The 23120-nt window shown below is 40.6% G+C and overlaps 1 protein-coding gene across 3 annotated transcripts in view; it reads right to left on the bottom strand.

The window, feature by feature from the left end:
* The window catches only part of LOC126481267 (USP6 N-terminal-like protein), a 284510-nt gene that overhangs the window by 241933 nt on the left and 19457 nt on the right, over positions 1 to 23120 (bottom strand). For all 3 annotated transcript variants that reach the window (XM_050104896.1, XM_050104903.1, XM_050104911.1), the window contains 3 exons: positions 11034 to 11265; positions 7726 to 8005; positions 7462 to 7622 (listed from right to left, as the gene is read on the bottom strand). In XM_050104896.1, coding sequence (XP_049960853.1) covers positions 7462 to 7622; positions 7726 to 8005; positions 11034 to 11265 — 673 coding nt within the window. The remainder of the gene's footprint in view (positions 1 to 7461; positions 7623 to 7725; positions 8006 to 11033; positions 11266 to 23120) is intronic.

Raw genomic sequence — 23120 nt, 5'->3', positions numbered from 1 at the left:
TGGCTCAATGACTGCCTGCCCCTTCCTCCCTTCCACCTTCCAAAACCCGTCATTTGACTGTGTCCACGGCCTTACACACCAGGCATGTTCACTTCCGTCTCCATCATCATGAAACAACGCTTTGTCCGGCCGGGCATCCAACGTGACTGCAGCAACTGGGCCTGGTCCTGTGTTCCGTGCCAAGGTCGGATGGCGTGTTCACACCCCGACACAACACCAGTTCACGCACTTTCACCTTGACATTGTCAGCCCACTACCCTCCTCCAACGGGTATTGATATCTGCAGACAATTATTGACAGATTTTCTTGCTGGCCGGAGGCCACCCCTATTCCACACATTTCAGCCAAAACCATGGCTCAACCTTTGTTCAAACCTGGGTGTCCCGCTTCAGTTGCCCACGTGACATCACTATAAACCTTGGGTGCCAGTCCACCTCGCCATCTTCCGATCTCTGACAGCCACCTATGGCTCCAGTCTCCACCATACCACCAGCTAGCACCCTGGAGCTAACAGCAAGGTGGAGCGGTTCCACCACACACTTAAAGCTGCCCTCACATGCTATTCTTCTGAATGGTCTGCTGCCCTGCCCTTTGTACTTCTATGCCTTCAGATCACACACAAAACTGACCTGGGAACTTTGATTACTGAGCTGGTCTACGGACAGCCACTCTCCATTCCTTGTGAGTTTTTGTAAGTGACCTTACTCCCTCCTGACATCATCATCCCAGGTTTTGTGCAGCAGCTCCAGGGCTTTATGTCCCAACTGTGACCAACACCTCCGCAATGGCATGATGTGAACTGTACCTTCATCCTCTGGGACCTCATAGCATGCACACACATAATGCTTCAAGTGGATGCATACCAACCGCCTACCCGCCCTCAGAATTCGGACCCACACCTGGTGTTGTGATGCGGGGAGAAAAGACATTCTCCATTCATCTGAATGGGGTCACAACAACTATCTGCGTAGACAGGCTCAAGCTGGCCTATGTCCTAGAGCCCCCTCCAGCCAACAAGCACAGCACCACTGAGGTAGAGTTGTCCTCACCTACCACCGGATCCAGCCACAGCACCATCAACAACAGCGTACAATAAAATGAAGGCCAACACCATTCCCTCTGGTATCCCTGATGTACCACCAGCTGATGCCACCCCGAACACTGTATCCAACACACCACCAGCCGACGCTGCCTCTGGTCTCCTACCAACCGACTAAATAAGTGACACACCTCCCAGTGCCTAGGATCCTGATGTCGCCACCGCACTGGCCTATTCGCAGCCTCCAGCCGACATAGAAAGTGCCCTATCCCCACAGGTGCTCACCATGCTCAACAGAGTGTCATCACCACTGCCACTAGCACCTGCAGCATGGAGCAGCAATGGTACTTCGCATGCTCCCAATGACACATGCCCCTCCCCTTTCACTGGAAACCACAGCATGAGCACAGCATGCCCCACAGAAAGCATCATCAGTAAGCTTCAAGCACCCCTCTGCGCAGTTGACACCGGTGTCTTCCTCTCGAAAGGGCGGAACTGTGTGGTGACTCCTTCCCTTACCTCCATCTGTAGCAACAGACGATGGGCTGCATAGACCGGAAATCAGTCCCACAACACCCTCACTGGTCACTCCCACTAGGGGGAGAACTTAAGACAGTCACGCTTTCCAGACTTTGGGTATGCCAAACCGTCATTCTACCAGTCTCTTGTTCCGCCGCGACGAGGCAACATCCCTGGCCACGCACTCGGCAGCTCGCCCGCGCATTGCTACATGGCCCGCATCACCGTTCGCCGCATCTTTGCCAGGGTATGCACGAAGCACAGAACTCTTATCCTACACTTGTTGCCATTGTCCTGTTGTGGTCCATTTAATGAGAGGAGTGCTACCATGTTTTTTCCTCGCTGCCTTCCTGAGCTGCATCTTCTTGAGGCAGTTCTACTGTCTACAGGAGTACAAAGCCTGATGCCGGATGCCCCGGTTCATCCACCTGGTATCAGCAAATGGAGTACTGTGGGCAGTGTAGTGCAAATAGTGCAGTGTGTGCCAAGATTTCCAGGCTGATTTATTACTATCCTATCCCCAGCCGATCTGGCAATCATTTGCCACCAAGTGTGACATTTAAGTTTTTTCCCCCCACGCTGCTGGACAACTCCAAACAAATGTTGCAAGTCACCCATGGTCCGCCCAGTCCAACCCTCCTCGATTGAGAGGTATTAGCCCATTTCAAATATTACTGAAGTCATTAGCTTTTGGATTACTAAGTCAGAACCAGCCTGTGCAACTTTTCCAGCATGCCCCTTCATGTACTACCGTTTTCTTAACTAGCACCAATTGGGAGTATGGTAAAAAGATTTCATTTGTCGTTCTATACGTCAAAAAAAGATTCATTTGCAATGAATAAATTTAAAGAAATGCAGGCACAAATGAATCTGCCAATACTAAAATTAAAACAAGAAGTCCCAATGCGATGGAACTTGTCTTTTCAACAAGCTGGTCTGTGTTTTTTGGAATAAATTGTCCATAATTATAACTTCAACTGGTCTCGGAAACAATGAGCATAAATTGACGCTGGAGGGGTGAAAATCATAGAACATTCCACAAAATTACTTCAAATCTTTTATGAAGTAACTAGCGAGGTGAGCACAGAGCAGAAAGATATGAAGGGTGTTCAATAAGTAATGAAACATGAATGTTTGCTGAAAGTAGGTTTGTTTTATTCATGATAGAAATACACCATATTATTCTCCACCCTTTTGGCTACAAAACACTGTTTTTCAACATTATTAACATTCAATGTGATGGACTTATGCCACCTTACTGGGTGGACCTGTATGTTTGCATGGTACTACTCTCCTGGTCAATGGCAGAACCATCAATAAAATTATCACGATCAGCCTCGTAATGCACAAGCAATTCTGCGCAGGTGGAACTTTGTTGCTCTTTATGGTCTTCTGTTAGACGGTGAAAAACACAGTGTGCACACACTTCTGGGTACTCTAACTGGTGGATGAGCACGCCAGCACCCCCAAAAGAGACGTCTAGCTATGCAGCAAGGTGGGTGTTTGTGATCCATCGATAACCTCAAATGAGTATCCACACGTTTTGACATTGCAGGAGTCACAGCTGTGTGTGGCCAGCAGGCACACAGGACATCAGACAAGTGTGCGCGACCTTATTGCAATGGTGATGCATGCCTCGCCCAACAACTCCCCATGCTTTTGTTCACTGCCAGGCCTCTGCAAACATTCTGCAAGACCCTATGAATATCTGCGATGCTCTGGTTTTCCACCAAAAGAAAATCAATGACAACTATCTGCTTGGAATGCACCTCCATTACAGACACTATTTTGAAGGTTATGTATTGCGCCAACCCTCTCTGAACTTCATGAAACTTTAGGGGCCAATTTGCGAATATTCCATGATATCTCAGAACAAATCACATATTTTTCATCCAAAATTCGCCAAAAGGATACGAAAAAGTGTTCCATTACTTAATGAATGCACCTCGTAATTTTCTCATATACCAGTAATGTTAAATTGATACTGAAAGTGAAAAATCTGAAGTAAGAAATAATAATAAATGAGACTACTGTTGGCTATAAATAAAAATAATCAGTCATGGAGAGCCTTTGACCAATCTTCCTTGCAAGTGCGAATGCAGACAACAAATTTTAAGTATTTTTGAACACATGACTGGAGGTATTAGTGATCCAATTATTATCTATGAAAGTAATTGTAACAGTCTAGTTCAAAAATACACTTATTCAAAGGTGACCAGTTTCAATCATTACAAGTTCTCCTTCAGATCTAAATGTAATATAATACAGGATATGAATTAGAGGGAAAAAACAGAAGAACTTGAAATTAACAAAACATATATTTACCCATTATGATGGACATTGGCCATGTATGGAGCAGGAACCTCAGAATGACTGTAGTCAACTGTTGGAGAGAGCAGTGCAGCTATTTCTTCCATACTGGAGGCTCCACCTACAGCTGACAGCATGATGCCAGCATTAGCCAATCACGTATAAGTTGAAAGAGTATGAACAGAAAGATGCACTAATTAGTAAATGAAACATCAAAATTACATAGAATAATTTTACAACAAAGAAGAAACAGCTTGTTAACACAGCTATTGTGAAATAAATGTACTAAAAGCTTTAAAAAGGAAACAAACATCGTACTCACTGTATATGGGCTGCCCTCTAGAGGCATGTTGCAAAATAATTACAATGTTGTTGGTTTCTATGGAGATGATGGATGTCATATCAAGGGGATTTCCAAGAGATGGCTGTGAATATTGACAGGTGATGTCCAGCAGATGATCTTCCACAGATGTACGGAGCAGTTGGTTACTGTAGAGCTGGAAACCACTCAAGATCAACATTTTCTATCTCCACAGTGCATCTATGGAGGGTCGTCTACTGGACATCACGTATCGATATTCACAGCCATCTCATTGGAAATCTCCCTGATGCTACATCTTTGGTATGGCATCCATCACCTCCATAAAAACCAACAACAATGTAATTATTTTGCCACATGCCATTAGAGGGCAACCCATAGACAGCAATGTGATGTTTATTTGTTTCCTTTTTAAAGCTTTTAGTATATTTATCTCACAACATACGTGTTAACATGCTGTTTCTTCTATATTGTAAATTTATTCTACATAATTTTGATGTTTTATTTACTAATAAGTACATCTTTCTCTACATAATTCTGTTGACTTATATCTGGCTGGCTAATACTCATATCATGATGTCAGCTGTAGGTAGTCTCTCCAGTATTTAAGAAACAGCTGTATTGCTTTCTTCCACAATTGACTACCGTCATTCTGAGGTTCCTGCTCCATACGCAGCCACTGTCCATCAAAATAGGTATATCTATCTTTCATAAATTTTTTTACCTAATTTTAAGTTCTTTTAATGTATCCCTCTAATTTTTTTTCGTGTATTATATTACAGCTAGATCTGAAGGTTATCAAAACTGGTCACCTTTGAATAAATGTTTTTGCGATTGTAGCGATTCGAGGATTTCTGTGTAAATTCTAGAACCACTCAGTGTTCTACCGTCTCGAACACACAATATTCTGGATATGAGTGTGGGAGTGTAGAATCCAACCTACTGCGCATCACATGTTTGTGTGTGCAGGTTTAAAAATCAGTCGCGGGAAGAAAGTAGACGCGGGGACAAATGGCACCAACAAGTACCTGTCGGGCAATCCATAGATGTTTTAGTGTGTGTGTAAGGAAGAACCATGGAGTTTATATGCAGCTCTGTGCTTATTGTGTCATTGACTACTGTTATTAAAACAAAGACAGCTGAAAAAGAACTCTTGAAAAATCTTGACATAACCTTGCTATCGGCAAGACTTATTTTCTGATTCGTGTTAAGAGAAGTTATGGTATCTAAGGCAACTTTCTTTTAACTGTAAAGTAATTTGTTTATGACGTCTGGCTGTACAGGATACTTACAGGAAGTTACATATTTATGTGGAAAGTGAGAGTTTTATTGTGTATGGAAGTTAAATACATCGCTAATTGACGAAAAATAAAGTTTGTATGTCTACTTATGGAATAAGTAGAAAGTGTCTAAAAATTCCTATACCTAGCATTATTCTATGGAGAACAAATCAAGAGGGTTTTTCAGCAGCCAGCTAGCCAGTAAAGAAGAGTGGCTGCAAGTTCCAAGTAAGTCACCTCGTAAAGAAGTGGAAGGTGGTTTCGGGGGGATAAACCAATATAACCCAGATCCACACTCACACTTTAAGTCTTAGAACGTTAGACAAGCTAGATTGTTATAATTATTTTCACAAATTTTAAGGCATAGCAGAATGCATTTGTTAAAGAAAACAAGGCTCCAGAAAGTGCTACATAGTTGGTTAAGTTAAGAGTGTTGTTAAGGGGGATTTAATTCCAGAACAGAGGGGAAATGCCTTCCTTCCAACTTTACAACAATAATTCAAAGAAGGCAATAAAGGAAGTCACGCAACACATAAGAGCAGCTTTTTTTGGTGTTATTTTGATCCACGGAACAGCAGTGTGCTCACTGTTATGAAAAACAAAGTGGCCAGGCGTCTGTGTCGCCTGGCCAGCAAGAGCTGTTGCATAATGATTTGATTCACGGATCCAGTTATATGGCTCCTTCTGTGTATAGTGTTTTTACGACTGTGACGTGTGGGACCTGAAGATGGCATCAATGTAATCCTGAAACTGGTAGCACATAAGACGTTCATAAAATAAATTTCTGCAATACATACGGCTGTTGGTAAATTATTGCATCAAGAAATACATGCCAGCCGTTGTCACACAGTCCATAATGGATCAACGAAGACAACAGTAAATGTCCTTGTTTTAATGACTGTCTCCCCAACTCGCTTACACCCATGACCTCCTTTCACCTATTTCGTGGTAATACAATACTTTGACATTTTTCCGTGTCCTCCATCAAACCTATTTGGTTAGGATCTCATACCATGCAGTAATACTACAGAATAGAATGGACATTAATGCACTGGTTGGAAAAACAAGTTTTTTTTTCTCACCTGTAGTTACACTCGGGAATATAATTAAAATGTCACAGGCATACATCATGCTTGCCCATATTCTTAGCTAGAGCTGTCAGTATCTGGAGAGTTCAGTGATTCCAAGTTCATTGTGTTCATATGGATTACTCAACATACCTCAGATGTTCTAATCATATTCTATGACACAATATAGCACCAAACTTTGTTGCATTTTCAGTTGTGCCTCAAGCTCCAGTACAAGTATTAAAAATATGGACAGTTCCGAAGTGTGTGAATGTGGTGTGACAAGACTGGCTCATTTCAGATGTATTATTAGGTTTACATTAAAGACTACAGTACTAATATGGTTAACTAGTGAAACCTTTGATACTAAAGTTATCGCTTTACTTTTTGTAAATTTTTTAGTGACATGATCATCACTTTCCCATGTCAGAGAAAGGCTTCAAAACCACTACTTCAAACTCTCAATTTGGTTAGTAGAATAGTAACAAGAAAGACAACAGAAAGAGAGCAAGTATAATACTAAGATATGGTTGCCTATAAAACTGATTATATTTTATGCTCACAAGTTTGCATTTTGAACAATACCCCGTGCAATCGCCAAATACCTGTTACTTACTGTATTTGTCACAATTTAGTTTGATTGAAAAATACTTCATTTTAACCGTATTTTTAAAATTTCACTCTGTTATGCAATTACTGCGCAGGCCATCAAGTGTTACATCAAACTGTTGCTTCCACAGTACCTTACAAAATCACATTGTCTGACGTAACTTTAAATGTTAACAGCTCTGATGGGAAACTACCTTTCAGATCTTCCCTTTTTTGAGGAAAAAGATATTTTATATGCCTCTTTAATCTCTTTTCATTTGCTGTTCCACAATCATATTCCTAAGATAATGAGAACATTATTTAAAAAATGATCCTTACCCTATCCAAAAAACATTGGAAAAACCACTTCAGTGTATAAATGCCTGTGTCGACACCATTTTTATCAAGGTGCTTCTTCAACTTTGGCAGAAATTTATTCATTATTTTGTCATGGTGTTCTTGGTAGCGTAGCAACTTCGGAAATCCAGGAATAAAGAAACCTTGAAATGTTGATAAACCCAAAAATTATAAATGATACATTAATAGTCAAGTTTACATTAATAATCAGCTCTGTGCACAAATAAAAACTGGGTTAATGCTTACCATGCATAGCATACTTCTTATCAGCAATTAAAATGGAAAGTGCCCAAAATGCATCTTCTTCACTTAGGTACATGAGGAGGAGAGCAGCAATTTGTGACATACCCTGACAATAGCCAATATCCAAATTGTAAACACTATATGCAGAAAGAACATTAAAAAGTGCTTGCTGCTGTAGGCCATAACGCTCACGGAACATGATATGGTCACGGTATGTCCTATTGACGTCAAGGTCTATTTGTCGAATATCAGGGGACCAACGATATGCTAGCTCTAGCATGTCCTGGAAGATAAATATATATATTTCGTTATAAACAACAGCATTTTGCAATTAAGATGAGAGGCATACAATAGAGGTCCATATATCTTTGAAACATTTATTTTCACCAACACTTTTAAAGCACACAAACTGGGCAACATTCTTACAGAACTGTCCATTAATAAGAAAAATGAAATCATAAAGGCAAAGTCTCTTAAATGAATAATAGAAGTTACAGAGGCCATTTGCTCTTTAGATACTTACTTTCCCTAGAACATGGTATGTTTACCTTGACACGGACTGTAAATGACCCTTCCCCAGCAGTTAAAACCATCATCTTGATGAGCCCTGCTCCCCCAAATAACCTTTCTGCAATGTGTTTGTTTCTAAATCTGTGCTATTTTACTTTTATTCCTTCAGGAAGTGAAATATTAGTACTGCTGATAGGCACAGACAAAAATATATGACACACTATTAGTTTTCTGAATTAATAGTTCCCTTCCTGGGAAGTGGAAGAATAGATTGGGGAAGGTTAAGAAAGAAATGTTCGTCACTCAGATTCCAGGTTGAATGGGACCCATCAATTTTGAGCACATGGGGAGACAAAGATGGGTCCCCACAGAGTTGCAACTCTCACTCATTCTCAAAACAGATGCATCCCTGTTATCCTGGGTCCAAGTGACCTGCTCTTCCTTTATAACCCTCCACAACCTATCCCCTCTTCTTGTGAGGAAGGAACTATTAGCTCTGAAAGCTAGGATAGAGTTGCCTAATTTTTTATATGCCTATTGGCAGTACTAATATTTGACCTGCATATTGGGTAGCAATTCTGTCTAAAAATTTATGCTTTTCTAGAGAATTTTCCTTTTGGTACAGCCAAAAGAGTAAAATGTATATACTTCTCAAAGAAAATAGCACTGAAGGCATTACTACATCAGACAACCAAAGTCATGTCTTTTACATTTTTTGTTTCAAAGTAACATATTCAATGACAAAATCATTATACTCTCAAATGAAAGGGAGAGTATGCAACTACAGAAATTACAGACATTCTGTACAAAGACAGAAGTTCCTCTTTATTGATATTAAGAACCTGACATTTATAATGTCAGAAGAGTATTTATATGCGCTTGAACATTTTAATATTACAAACAACATGAAGAAATTAACATAACTCAATTTAGGGTTCCAGTCGCTACTTATCAGTTCATCCGTGATGGAGCATGGTGTCCATTTCTTACATTTTCAACAGCAGGAAATATTAAAACCATCTCTCAGAGCTAAGACATAGCTTGCCTACAAAAATGATTAGTTTCACTCATGAGTAAAATAAATAGAATTTTAGAAAGATCTCCTGACAAAAAGACTATTTAATTTCCACATCTCTCATTCTTTGCAGTATTTTGTGAATTCGCAAGACATTTGATACCAACCACCTCACCAGTTTCACAAGGCAAGAAATACTGGGCAATATCAGCAACGCCATGCAGGCACAGGCTTCCTTAAAGGTCAATGTGTCACACTGCCACCACAATATCAACTGCCTCAGTCAAAAACATGTGAATGACATGGCTCATCATTTTCCAATTGACTGTAACAGCAGATAGCAGCACTCAGTGGAACGAAGTATTTGAAAAATCCAATGATCATCACTACTACGACTAATGAGCTGCCATTATCAGCAAGAACCACGTTTTCCCAATGGGGTGAAGAAGCCACCATCTTCCACAAATGTATCTGCAAACCATACATCATAGGTCACAGATATTAACAAAGCTAACCATTGCTTTGTCTTCGTACGGAAAAAGATCTATCAGATGGATGAGGCACAGTACAAATATATATTGGTACACTGAAAGTAAGCCGTGAGTGCAGTAGGAAGTACAAAAGATGTGGCATTTCTCACAGTGACAGGGTATATTTAAAGCCAGTGGAAGCTCCACATTAGCAATGTTACCATGGGGTGAAATGAAACATGTGTTAGACAGTATACTGTTCTTCACAACTGATGATACAGTGAGCTGTTAGAAGAATAAGTGCAATTATCTACCTACAGCATTCTGCTAGAGCAGAGAGATTCTGTGAAACAAATTACCACCCCATCACTCCCAAATTGTGGATGTGGTTCAACAAGTTCTTCATTAGGGTGTTTGCTGAGCACTCAATGTTAACTGATCGATCTTATTCTGAATTTTTAGATTTTAGTGAAAAATGGGAAACTGGAGAAAGTATGAAGACATTGGGCTTAAGTGTTTAGTGATCTGTCATTGTTAACATTAATGGCTCAACAATACTGAATTCAGGATCACTGCAGTAGCCAATAGCGAATGCTGTGTTTCACTTCACTGTGCTGCGATCATGCCATTTTGCTGGAATGAATGACGACTCAGTTCCTGGTTAAAACTGTGCATGTTAAACAGAAATTTCATTTGTAAAATTATCTATTAACTCTGCTATTCACTGGTATATGCTCAGTACGAAACAAATCAGACATAGTGGCTGCTCTGCATGAAGAAGGTAGGGTTCACACCACTGAAGTGTTCTGCTTGAAACAATGGTCAATGTGCAAGACAAGACTTCCTCTGCTCCCTGCACTTTCCTCAAAATCAACTAAGAAAAAGTGCACACAGTAAATATTAGTGGATACATCATCTAGCATCCAGCCAGGTGGGTCATTCCACTTTAAAGCATAATAATTCAATGAATGGTCAAGATGGCTATCTCAGGTGCTATGAGTGATGGCATTAGTGTGACTGGTCTCTACACAGACTCCAAGCAGCTGTTTGACTCTTGTCCAGATAACAACCATATCCAAGACAATCACTGTCACTCACTGAACTGTCGTACATAAAACTGGAACGGTAAACCCTGAAAGATCCTCAGAATTGTATCATACATTGATCATGGTGGAATACCCTCAAAAAACTGAATCAATTATATGTGACAAATGCTCAATAATAATATACGGGAATAATTCTAATACTTTCTCTGTATTACAATGATATGAAAGACAGGCTATTTCTTAAGAGTGGTAGTAAAATCTGTTTCTTACCTGATATTTCCCTTTATTTTCTTCTTTGATGGCCTTCACATTAAGCAACAATGCCCACACTTGTCCGCGAAGAGAATTTGGTATGCCTTTGAAAAGGCGCCTTCTCATCTTTTCAGTTGTGACTGCTGTTTCCCATGAATTTATCATCTTAAGCCACTTTTTGACTCGTTCCATTTCAATTTGAATTTGACGTGCTTCATTTGGACCGGCTTTTGCTGGCAGGCGTTTGTCACTGTAAATAAAATGCTGCTTTTTCAACTGGCACGTGTTAACAAGGCCAAACATTGTATCAATAACAATCAGAGGTAAAGAATGACAAACAGTGCCACAGAAAGTGATAAAGTCCCTGTTACTCTTTAATATCAGGGACTTAAACCACTATATCTTACCTAATTCTAATTGAAATCACAAGGTACGTAGCTCAATGGCCACTTTACAATTTATTACCAACTGAAAGAAAATTTACATTAACAATACTGTAATCAAGCCGCAATAGAAGATTCCAGACAATTGTGGTGGACTTGGCGCAGCTGCTTAATGTGTCTATTTCTACCAATCACATAATGTGATTTTTGTATACACCTGCGAGTTGTCACAGCTCTACAGAAGACTATAGTGTTCACCTGCAGCTGTTTGCACTTCACAGTTGAAAGCTGGCAAGAGTGCCCTCAACTGTCAGGTTTCTTCCCATACGGACTCTACTGTACGTTGTTTGTAACACATTCCATTTAATTACGTTATGACAACAAACTCTGCTGAAACATCCACAAAAACAGGGACTTATAAACACATGCTTATACACACTGTACTAACAATAAATTTAACACATGGATAATAAGTTACATACAATATATTTAAGCAGGCCAGAACTTGTCACACAATTCACGCGGTACATCACGAACTTGAAATCTGCCAGATTTAATTTTACGATCCACAGTTCCACAGCACAATTTTTACTGATGTACAATGGGTCAGTTTATAGAGTACATACTCCCACAAGTTATACAACATGCAATGTAGCATAACAGTTAGCGGCGTTGGCTGGAATGCTGCAGGCTGCCAGTTCAAACCAGACCACCAGCAATTATTTGTTACTTAGTATTTATCATTCCTGGAAGGTTCTTGAAATTTCTTTTGTTTATAATGGTTGCATATTCTGGAATAGTCTATGTTTGTATTAATAGCAGTGCTCTCCAAACAAGAGTTCAATCTGTTCTGCCTGTAAGTGCTGTATTTCACTGATGACCTTGCTTTTGGATTAGGACTTGAGTGTGGTTACAAAATGACACTGTTGGAGATACTAGGTACTTCAAAACCTAAATCACTGTGGCCCCAGCTAGGCAACATAAAAGTTGCCTACACAAACAGGAACCAGAATACAGGAAATTCATAGTTCTCAAGGTCCGAATACTCAGGAAACCAATGGATTCCAAAACAGCAGCAAGTCACCTGTACATCAGACAGCAATCACTTGTTTTCTGGAGATGCTTGTCAGGCTCCGTATAAATAGATGAAAGGATTCGACCAAATACAAGTGGGATGACATGATGAGTATTTGGAAAATGTTTATTTTTATTTGGACGGCACAGTGCAGCAGTCCTCTGAGAACAAAGAGAAGCTAAATATCTGGAACAAATTCTAGGCCACACAAAAGAAAACATTTGGTGACAATCAGCAGCAAGTCATCTTAGCAGAAGAGCAGGGCCCTAACATCATGGGGAAATGACAGTCTTACATAAAGAATGTTTTGCACCTATGCCACATTGTGAACCAAAGTATGACAGAAGACGACAAAATTTCACGCTTGATTAAAAGTGTCACAGAAGCATGTACCAAGCTCTCCTAGCAAAATATGTCACAACAGCAGATGAATTCGTCATTGGTGCCAACAAATCAAGGAAACGTAAAAGGAAAGAGTCGGATGAAAGAAGTATGAATGAGGTTCCTATGGCAGTTGTGCAACACCACCATGAGCTCATTTCTCTCCTACACCATATAGGAAGAGAAGAGGTACAGCACTGTATCCAAGACCAAGTGGGCGAGAGATGGCAACCACAAATGTTGACCCCATACATCAGGATATAACAGAACATGGAAGAAGACGTGTATCTATCTGTAGCACCAATCTTTGCCACCAATCAAATGCATCACAAAGAATGGACTTCGCTGCAGCTATCAAATGTCAAACTAGCATTCGAACAATGCAGGAACAACCATCTTCTCCTTCAAGTGTAGTGCTTCACAGAAGAAAAGACATTCGGAGGACAGAGGAGAACAGGCTGGTGTGTTTTCACTGTAGATACTCTTGGCAAGTTTTATGTTACTGCAGAGAAAGAAGACGAGTGTTTTATGACAATTACACTGCAAGAAGTCAACCATCACAACAAACCCATTCACGTCCGTCAACTGCAGACAATTACAGTTGACCTGACAGAGTCCATTGACATAACTCGGATGAGGTCACTCTCCAACACGCCATAGTTGTTCCCCGTCGCCAAACAGAGGTACCAGCCACTTGCCCAGCTGCCGAATTAAGGCAAATAAGTGAGGCGACCATATAAGGAGGTGAGGCTGCTACAGATACAATAGCTACCAAGATGTCAGGAAATCTTGCTGCCATCATCAATGGCCAACCTTTTTAGGCTCTAGTACACTTAGGGGCTGCTGCTGTTTCTGTAATGTTGAATATGTATCATCAGCTAAAGAAAACTATTCTGTGATATGAATGCAATTGTGCTGAAAGATGCAAGTGGGAAAGATGTTCAGCTAACAGAAAAATTTGTTCCAAGAATACTATCAATGACAGAATACAGCCCTTGGAATTTGTCATTTTAACAGAAATTAGTCCCATGTTATTCTCATATATGACTTCTTGAAGACATCACAAACAGTCAAGAAGTGGATGATTGGAGCTTCATATTGACAAAGCTACTGCAACAAATGCACATAACACAGACTGCTTTGGCTGGTGGTTTGCTGTTTAAGACATTATCCCACAGTAATCAAGGAGAAATCTGACTCATCAATCTAGATGCTCAGTTAAACTGTGAAGCTTCTGTCAACTGCAAAAAGCTACTCACACTCACAAAACGATTAAATGCCAGTTAGGATGACAAGCATTACAGGTGGTCAAGGAAACCTTTGGATCACCAACTGTCAAGAGCTGCCCCAACTCGTCCACAAAGGTAGGCGCCTAGGAAGAGCAGAACTGGTCCAAGAAAAGCAGTTAAGTGCCATCAACGAAATACTGTGTTATTTTACAAGTGCAGACAATGCAGAGGAGGAGGCTACTATGGAACTGCCAACAGAATCTGGTCTGGCTGAGGAACAGTGTTCGCCATATTGCTGCCAATTTTTGGATGCTTTCAAATCCGAGGTCAAAACAAGACAGACCAAATGGCCCATGGTAAAGCAGTGTATCAACGATGGGGATCATCCCTCTATTAGCCAGCACTCATATACAGGGCTATTACAAATGATTGAAGCGATTTCATAAATTCACTGTAGCTCCATTCATTGACATATGGTCACGACACACTACAGATACGTAGAAAAACTCATAAAGTTTTGTTCGGCTGAAGCCGCACTTCAGGTTTCTGCCGCCAGAGCGTTCGAGAGTGCAGTGAGACAAAATGGCGACAGGAGCCAAGAAAGCGTATGTCGTGCTTGAAATGCACTCACATCAGTCAGTGTTGCGTGAGCCAGGCTTGGCGCAGTGGATAGCCCTAGCGCACCGCCCAGTGTACACCCCTGGTCACGTGACTTGCGCGGCGCACAGCGCGCTAAGTCCCGCTCAAGGTCACCCGCCTAGCGGGCAACCAGCATGGGCGCGGACACATAGTTATAAGTGAATACTGTTTTCAATTTAAAAAAAAAAAAAAAAATCTCACGGGAGAGATAAGGATGGTTCTCGGGTAGGACAAACTTTATTGTCTGTAATATAACATACAGTCACCATTAATTTTTATTTTACAATTTCCATTACCAACTTTAGCCCATATGAAGAGGTACTCATCGGCATTCAATTTCTTCTTTCTTCGTGTAGTCAACACAAAAGGCATACTAGGAACTAATGTACCATACGGCTGTTTAGCTAGAAGTCCTGCTGTCTCTGCTATGCTCCATGTCTTCCATGTAGGAATATTTGCATCTGGGAAGGCTTCAAGGCCACCATAATCACAATGATTGCCCCACACAACTGCAAGTGTCAGCCATGTGCTCCCTCCAAATACAGCTTGTACATCACATGTGAAGTTCAATTTCAGTCCACGAAATACATTTGGACCTCCAATTAGTTGTTGTTTATTAAACTGACCAGCCAAGTCAATATCAATTGCCTTCAAAGAACGATAAACAGGAACGCTGCGCCGCCAGCGACGACGCCATGCACGTCGCAAAGGCATTGCTGTGGCACGTTAACACAAATGAACTGCTAACTCCATTCAGCGATGGTATGCACAGTTTAAAGCTTCTGGATGCCTTCGGCCTGCAGTGAGCGAAGAAATGGTTGAACGCGTGCGGGCAAGTTTCACGTGTAGCCCGCGTAAGTCGACGAATAAAGCAAGCAGGGAGCTAAACGTACCACAGCCGACAGTTTGGAAAATCTTACGGAAAAGGCTAAAGCAGAAGCCTTACCGTTTACTATTGCTACAAGCCCTGACATCCGATGACAAAGTCAAATGCTTTGAATTTTCGGCGCAGTTGCAACAGCTTATGGAAGAGGATGCGTTCAATGCAAAACTTGTTTTCAGTGATGAAGCAACATTTTTTCTTAATGGTGAAGTGAACAGACACAATGTGCGAATCTGGGCGGTAGAGAATCCTCACGCATTCGTGCAGCAAATTCGCAATTCACCAAAAGTTAACGTGTTTTGTGCAATCTCACGGTTTAAAGTTTACGGCCCCTTTTTCTTCTGCGAAAAAAACGTTACAGGACACGTGTATCTGGACATGCTGGAAAATTGGCTCATGCCACAACTGGAGACTGACAGCGCCGACTTCATCTTTCAACAGGATGGTGCTCCACCGCACTTCCATCATCATGTTCGGCATTTCTTAAACACGAGATTGGAAAACCGATGGATCGGTCGTGGTGGAGATCATGATCAGCAATTCATATCATGGCATCCACACTCTCCCGACTTAACCCCATGCGATTTATTTCTGTGGGGTTATGTGAAAGATTCAGTGTTTAAACCTCCTCTACCAAGAAACATGCCAGAGCTGTGAGCTCGCATCAACGATGCTTTCGAACTCATTGATGGGGACATGCTGCGCCAAGTGTGGGAGGAACTCGATTATCGGCTTGATGTCTGCCGAATCACTAAAGGGGCACATATCAAACATTTGTGAATGCCTAAAAAAACTTTTTGAGTTTTTGTATGTGTGTGCAAAGCATTGTGAAAATATCTCAAATAATAAAGTTATTGTAGAGCTGTGAAATTGCTTCAATCATTTGTAATAACCCTGTATGTCACAGTGGCATACAAAAGTGGGCACAAATTGTAGGATGCTAACTACCTTTCAAGGAATTCTTTCACAGAAAACAGCAGCATGGATGAAATCTCAGTAATTGCCAAATGGCAGATAATCCAGGACGAAGTGGAGAGGCCCCTTTGAAGGAGGAGGAAGGCACAATGTCTTTCTGCATTGACTAATGATGACAGAACAAAATTATGAAGAAAGTTGACTATTGACTGCCGCACACTGAAGACACCCTTGACTGCTTGGTAGGGGCAAAGTACCAGGTGTAGAAGTATGAAACCGGAGTTTGGTTGCCATAATTACACATCTGTTGTTTGAAACTGATAAAAAATATTTAATTAAAAATAATCTCCATTGTTCTTTTGAAGCAAACCAGTCAGCAAGCCATTTTTGTACATTTTCATACAAATTGAAGCATTGTTCAGCAAAAGCGCGTCCCAGTGAGACAAATAGATGATAACCAGATGGAGCCAAGTCTGGATAATAAGCCACATGCCCTAGTACTTCCCAACTGAATGCCTTGATCATTTCCCTGATCATTTTTGCCATGTGTGATGGAGCATTATCATGGAGCAATATGACTTTGTGTTGCCTTTTTCCATATTCCAGTTGTTTTTCACATAATGCTTGATTTAAAGCGATCATTTGCTGTTGGTAGTGATCAGTTTCACCAAGTTTTAACAGCTCATAATAAATGACACCCTTTTGATCCCACCAAACACAGAGCATTGTCTTCTCTCCAAAGTGATCTGGTCTTTTAATGGATGTCGATGGTTTGTCTGGATTCAACCATGATTTACAACGCTTAGGACCCATTTTTCATCACCTGTCACTATTCGATGGAGAAACGACTTTCTTTTGTATCTGGCGGGCAGCATTTCACAAGTGGTCTTTCAATTTGCTTGCTGTATTTCACTCAGTTCATTTGGAGCCCATTTTCCCACTTTCTGCACCTTTCCCTTAGTTTTAAACTGAAGAGAAATAGCTCTCTGGATCACCTTCAATTGTTCTGCAAGTTCCTGTTGAGTTTGAGTATAATCTTCATCCAATAAGGCCTGTAATTTGTTGTCTTTGAACTTTTTTGGTCGTTTCCTGCACTCGTTGTTTCTCACACCAAAATCACCACTTTTGAATTTTTTGAATCACTCGCAACACTGTGTTTCTTCAAGAGCATGTTCGCTGAAAGCTTCAACAAACATTCGACGCAATTCTGCAGCAGTTTTCTTCAAATGATAACAGAAAAACAATGTTGTCTACAAATCATAGTTTGTAGGAAGAAAACTCGACATGTTCACGAGTTTGAAATAGGTTCCAATGTATGGAACTTGGGTTACTGTGTGTTGACATTCATCTTCAGCTGTTACAGGAAGCAGATGGCACTGCAGACGTGGTCTCATGGGCCTTACACTGAAGACTAGCACCATCTATAGGGAAATTCCAGTTTCATACTTTACACCTGGTATTTCTCAACTATGGACATGTAAACACTCTTATAGTAAATTGAAGATGATGAAGCTGACTAGGAAAAGACTGAATTCACAACTCCTGATGGCCTATGGGTTCAAAGTTACACTGTTTGGACTATGCAATGTGCTAGCCACCTTTGAAGGTTTGTTGGGCAACCTACTTCAACACGTTAAATGGACAATGTGTCTTTGCTACATGGATGACATTGTCTTTTTTTTCTAATGCAGTTGCAGAACATCTAACCCACCTGACAACCATGTTGGAGTATGCTCAGACTACAGGCCTCCACCTGAATCCAAAGAAGTGCTCTGTCACCTAAGAAATAAAAATCTTGGGGCAGCTAGTGAATGGCAATGGAGGTTGTCTCAATCCAGAGAAAGTAAAAGCAGTCAAATTTTCCACATCCTCAGTGCATTCATTATGTGAGAAGTCTTCTTGGAATATGCTCATACTTAAGGTGATTCATATCTGACTTCTACACCAAGGCACGTCCTTTGCAAGAATTACTGCAATGAGATACCAAATATTCCTGGAAACAAATACAAGAAAGAACTTCCCTTGTACTTAAGGATGCGCTAATGTCTTTTTCAGTCCTAGATTTGTGTGATGAAAAAGCTTAGGCAGAACTTCACACTAACACCAATAGTGACGAGATAGAGAATGGTGGTCCATCACCTATGCTAGCTGTCTAGCCTTGAAGATCCGTTCAGTCGACTGATATGATGAGCACTGAGGCTTCAGCAGTATATCACAGTTGCATACAAAAGTGGACATAAACAGAAGGGTGCAGACAGCCTTTCAAGGAATCCTTTGGCAGAAAACATTAGCATGGATGAAAGTTCAGTCATTGCTGCATTAAATGACAATGCTGCTGGGTACAAGGAAGAAAATCACAGACACCTTGTAGGAGGAAGAACCTACCAAAGGAGAATTCAAATTCATAAACTGAGTATTGTTTAAGGTGAGCTGGGACACTGAGAAACCATTTCCATCCCACTGGAGCATAATTCATCTGCAGCCAGTTATTCTCAACATTTTCCATAAAGCTCAAACATTTATCACCTGGAATTTGTGCAGGCTCTAGACAGAATCAGACACAGGTATCACCAGCCCAGTATCTACATCTACATCTATATTTATACATCGCAAGCCACCCAAGGTGCGTGCCAGAGGGCACTTTACATGCCACTGTCATTACGTCCCTTTCCTGTTCCAGTTGCGTATGGTTCGCGGGAAGAATGACTGCCGGAAAGTCTCTGCGCGCGCTCGAATTTCTCTAATTTTACATTCGTGATCTCCTCAGGAGGTATAAGTAGGGGGAAGCAATATATTTGATACCTCATCCAGAAATGCACCCTCTCGAAACCTGGACAGCAAGCTACACCGCGATGCAAAGTGCCTATCTTGCAGAGTCTGCCACTTGGGCTTGCTAAACGCTATCACGCTTACCAAATAACCCTGTGAGGAAACACGCCGCTGTTCTTTGTATCTTCTCTCTCTCCTCTGTCAACCCAACCTGGTACAGATCTCACACTGATGAGCAATACTCAAGTATAGGTCAAACGAGTGTTTTGTAAGCCACTTCATTTGTTGATGGAATACATTTTCTAAGGACTCTCCCAATGAATCTCAACCTGGCACCTGCCTTACCAACAATTTTCTCTGGCCAGTTGGTACCAATTTCACCTGCAGGAGCAGCATTCTACTAAATTGCAATCTACCTCTATGGGAGGTACCGGAAGTTGACACCAAAACTGACGGACAGTAGTCTGCACTGGCTGCCTCACCTGGTATACTGTCACCAAAGCTGTGCTGGCTGCTGAAGCTCCAGAAATTACAATGTTCCTTGTATAAGATATCACTCTGAAGCATGGAGCATCCCGTGTAATGATATCTGATCATGGTGTAGATTTTCAGTGAAGAGCAGTATCCGAGGTAATTTCACATTGCAACATCATTCACAGGGGGAAACTGCACACCACCCAGATGAATGGCCTCACAGAAAGCTTTAGTAGGACATTGACATACACGCAACTGATGTACGTTGATGTCAAATAGAGGTTAGGATATATTATTGCCCACTGTGATACTCGCAAATAACGCAGCGAAGCAAGGCATTACAGGTTTCACACCATTCTTTCCGCTCCATTCATGAAGCTGGAACTATGGGTACACTAATCCCATTTCAAATGGACAATATTCAGGATGACTACATGGAAAACATCACCTGGACCAAAAAAGCAAGACTGCAGTCAAGTATTACGACACTTCAACAAGAAGACTAAAGCACAGAGACATTGTCCATATACTCTGTGTGGAACCATACTAAAGTCCTGAGGCACAGGGAAACTTAAGATATAGTCAATGACCGTGAGCTTCACTGGGAGGGGTACCTTCAATGCTCATCAGTGTGAAGAGGCTGTCATAACACAGAATGAGGATCCTCCACTGCTGACATACAGAGGACCTCTGACAAGATCTAGATCTAGGATATTGTAATCGGCTCCAATGAGAACTTCTGAAACATTGGGTTGATGTTTCTAGAGGAGACACAGGAATGGTGCAAGCACTGTTGCATGCACTGTAGCGTAGTGGTTAGTGTCTCTGATTGGCATTGCTGTGGGTCACCATAAATTATTTGACATACAGTATTTATCATTTCTGGAAGGTTCTTAAAATTCCTTATGTTTATAATGCTTGTATATTCTGTAATATTCCATATTTGCATTAGTAACAACATACACTATCCAGGTGTCCAATCTGCTATGCATGTTTATGGTGTTCGTAATAATGTGCTTTCAGTGCTAAGTGTTGTACTTCACTGATGACCTTGCTTTCGAATTTGGACTTGTCTGTGTTTATAACATAACAACATACACAATTTCTTTGAGAGTGTTGTTACAAGTTGACTCATGATTACTAAATAGTGCAGTGGCTTAAAGTTATTAAAAATAAACATTTATTAGTATTTGGGATTACTCATCTTGAAAGTGAAGCATACTTCAACAACAATAATCCAACCATCTTCATCATCTGTACTACCAATCGTATGACATAAGATATTAATGAATGTAAATTACAAACTGTCTTAAGATGGTGATTTATTTATTTCCAAAACAAGAATTTAGATTATGAGTAATAAGACATTGAACTTAGTTGTATGAAAAGTATTTTGAACAATTAGTTCAGAAGCCAACTAAGTGAAAATGGTAGCAAAAGCACACTTGACCTCTCAGCAACAAATAATCCAGAGTAAACACGAAGCATCATGATGGATACAGAAGTTAGTGACCACAAGGTCATCGTAGCGAGGTTCAGTACTACAACATCCAAATCCACACAAAGTAAATGGAGAATGTATCTATTTAAAAAAGCAGATAAAATTTGGTTGATATCTTGCTAAGAGATAGTCTCTATTCCTTCCAAACTATGTAAGCATAGAGCAGATGTTGTTCGAATTCAAAGAAATAGATTAAACAGCAATTGGCGAGTCATACCAAATATTTTAATACAAGGTGGAACTGATCCCAAAGGTTGACAAAACAGATCACAATAATGTTGCAGAAACAATGAAGAAAACATGCCTAATTCAAAAGAATCCAAAATCCCTAAGATTGGTGAAGTTTTCAGGAGCTTGAAATTTAGCACGGACTTCAATGTGAGACACTGTCAACAGTTTCCACAATGAAACTCTGTCTCAAAATCTGGCAGAAAATTCAAAGAGATTCTGGTCATATGTAAAACATACTAGTGACAAGATATCCTCATTGCAGAACAGCAATGATAATGTTACTGATGGCAATGCAATGCCACTACAAAGCAGTTACTAAATATGGTTTTCCATAGTTTTTCCACCAAAGGCAAAGTAAAACTCCAAAATCTGAAACAAGAACAGCTGCCGACATGAGTACTTTAGCAGTAGAATCCTCAGTGTAGCATAGCAACACAAATCAATTAAAGGCAACTATTCTGTCCCAGATTGTTTACTAATTAGGTTCCTTACAGAGTATGCCCATGTAATAGCTCCATACTTACCAATTGTATACAGCTGCTCCCTCAACAATAGATTTGTACCCAAAGATTGGAAAGTTAACCAGTTCACATTAATACTCATGAAAGGAAATAGGAGTAATCCTCTCTGAATCACAGACTCATGCCATTGTTGCCAATTTACTGGCACAGTCAGTGTGGATTCAGAAAATTTTTTTCTGGTGCAACACAGCTAACTCTTTACCCTCATGACATAATGAGTGCTATCATCAGGGTATTTCAAATTGATTCTGTATTTCCAGAAGGCTTTTCATACTGTTCCCCACAAGCAGCTCCTAATCAAATTGCATGCCTATGGGTATCATCTCAGCTAGGTGACTGGATTCACAATTTCCTGTCAGAAAGATCACAATTCATAGTAACTGACGCCCAGTCACTGAGCACAACAGAAGTGACCCCTGTTATAAGCCCTCTGGTGGTCATAACCTGTATAAGTATGGGTAACGTAGGCATGGGTTTAAGAATGAGTAAGAAAACAGGAATGTGGGCAAGCTACTATGAACAGCATAATGAATGCATTATCATAGCCAGGATAGACATGAAGCCTATGCCTATCATAGTGGCACAAATTTATTTGCCAACTAGCTCTCCAAATGATTAACAGACCGAAGAAATGTACAATGAGATAAAAAAATATTTGGCTAGTTAAAGGAGACAAAAATTTAACTGTGATGAGGGATTGGAATTCGATAGTAGGAAAAGGAAGAGAAGGAAAAATAATAGGTGAATATGGACTTGGGCAAAGGTAGGTAGGTTGGTTGGTTGGTTCCCAGTAAAATAATTATACAATGAAAAGAAGAAAAAAAGGGAGACGTACAGCACAAGAACAAGAGAAAGGAAGAACTACAAAGGACAACTAACACTACTATGGACAAAACCCAGAAAAGAAACCCATAGAGAGAAGCAAGAAACAGGTAGAAGGGGTAAAAACAATGACCGGGCTGGCCGACCATGAGAATAAAAAGGAAAAGCCAGCCACTCTGTAACACATTAAACATCCACCCTAAAAGCTTAGAGTGTAGAACACAAATGGACAAAGGACATGCGCTAAAAATTATATAGAATGATAAAACTCACCATTGCATA

Source organism: Schistocerca serialis, chromosome 1, assembly GCF_023864345.2.
Source record: "Schistocerca serialis cubense isolate TAMUIC-IGC-003099 chromosome 1, iqSchSeri2.2, whole genome shotgun sequence".
Taxonomy (NCBI): Eukaryota; Metazoa; Arthropoda; class Insecta; order Orthoptera; family Acrididae; genus Schistocerca; species Schistocerca serialis.
Note: the sequence above shows the minus strand (reverse complement) of the source record. Positions and strands in the feature narration are given on the sequence as shown.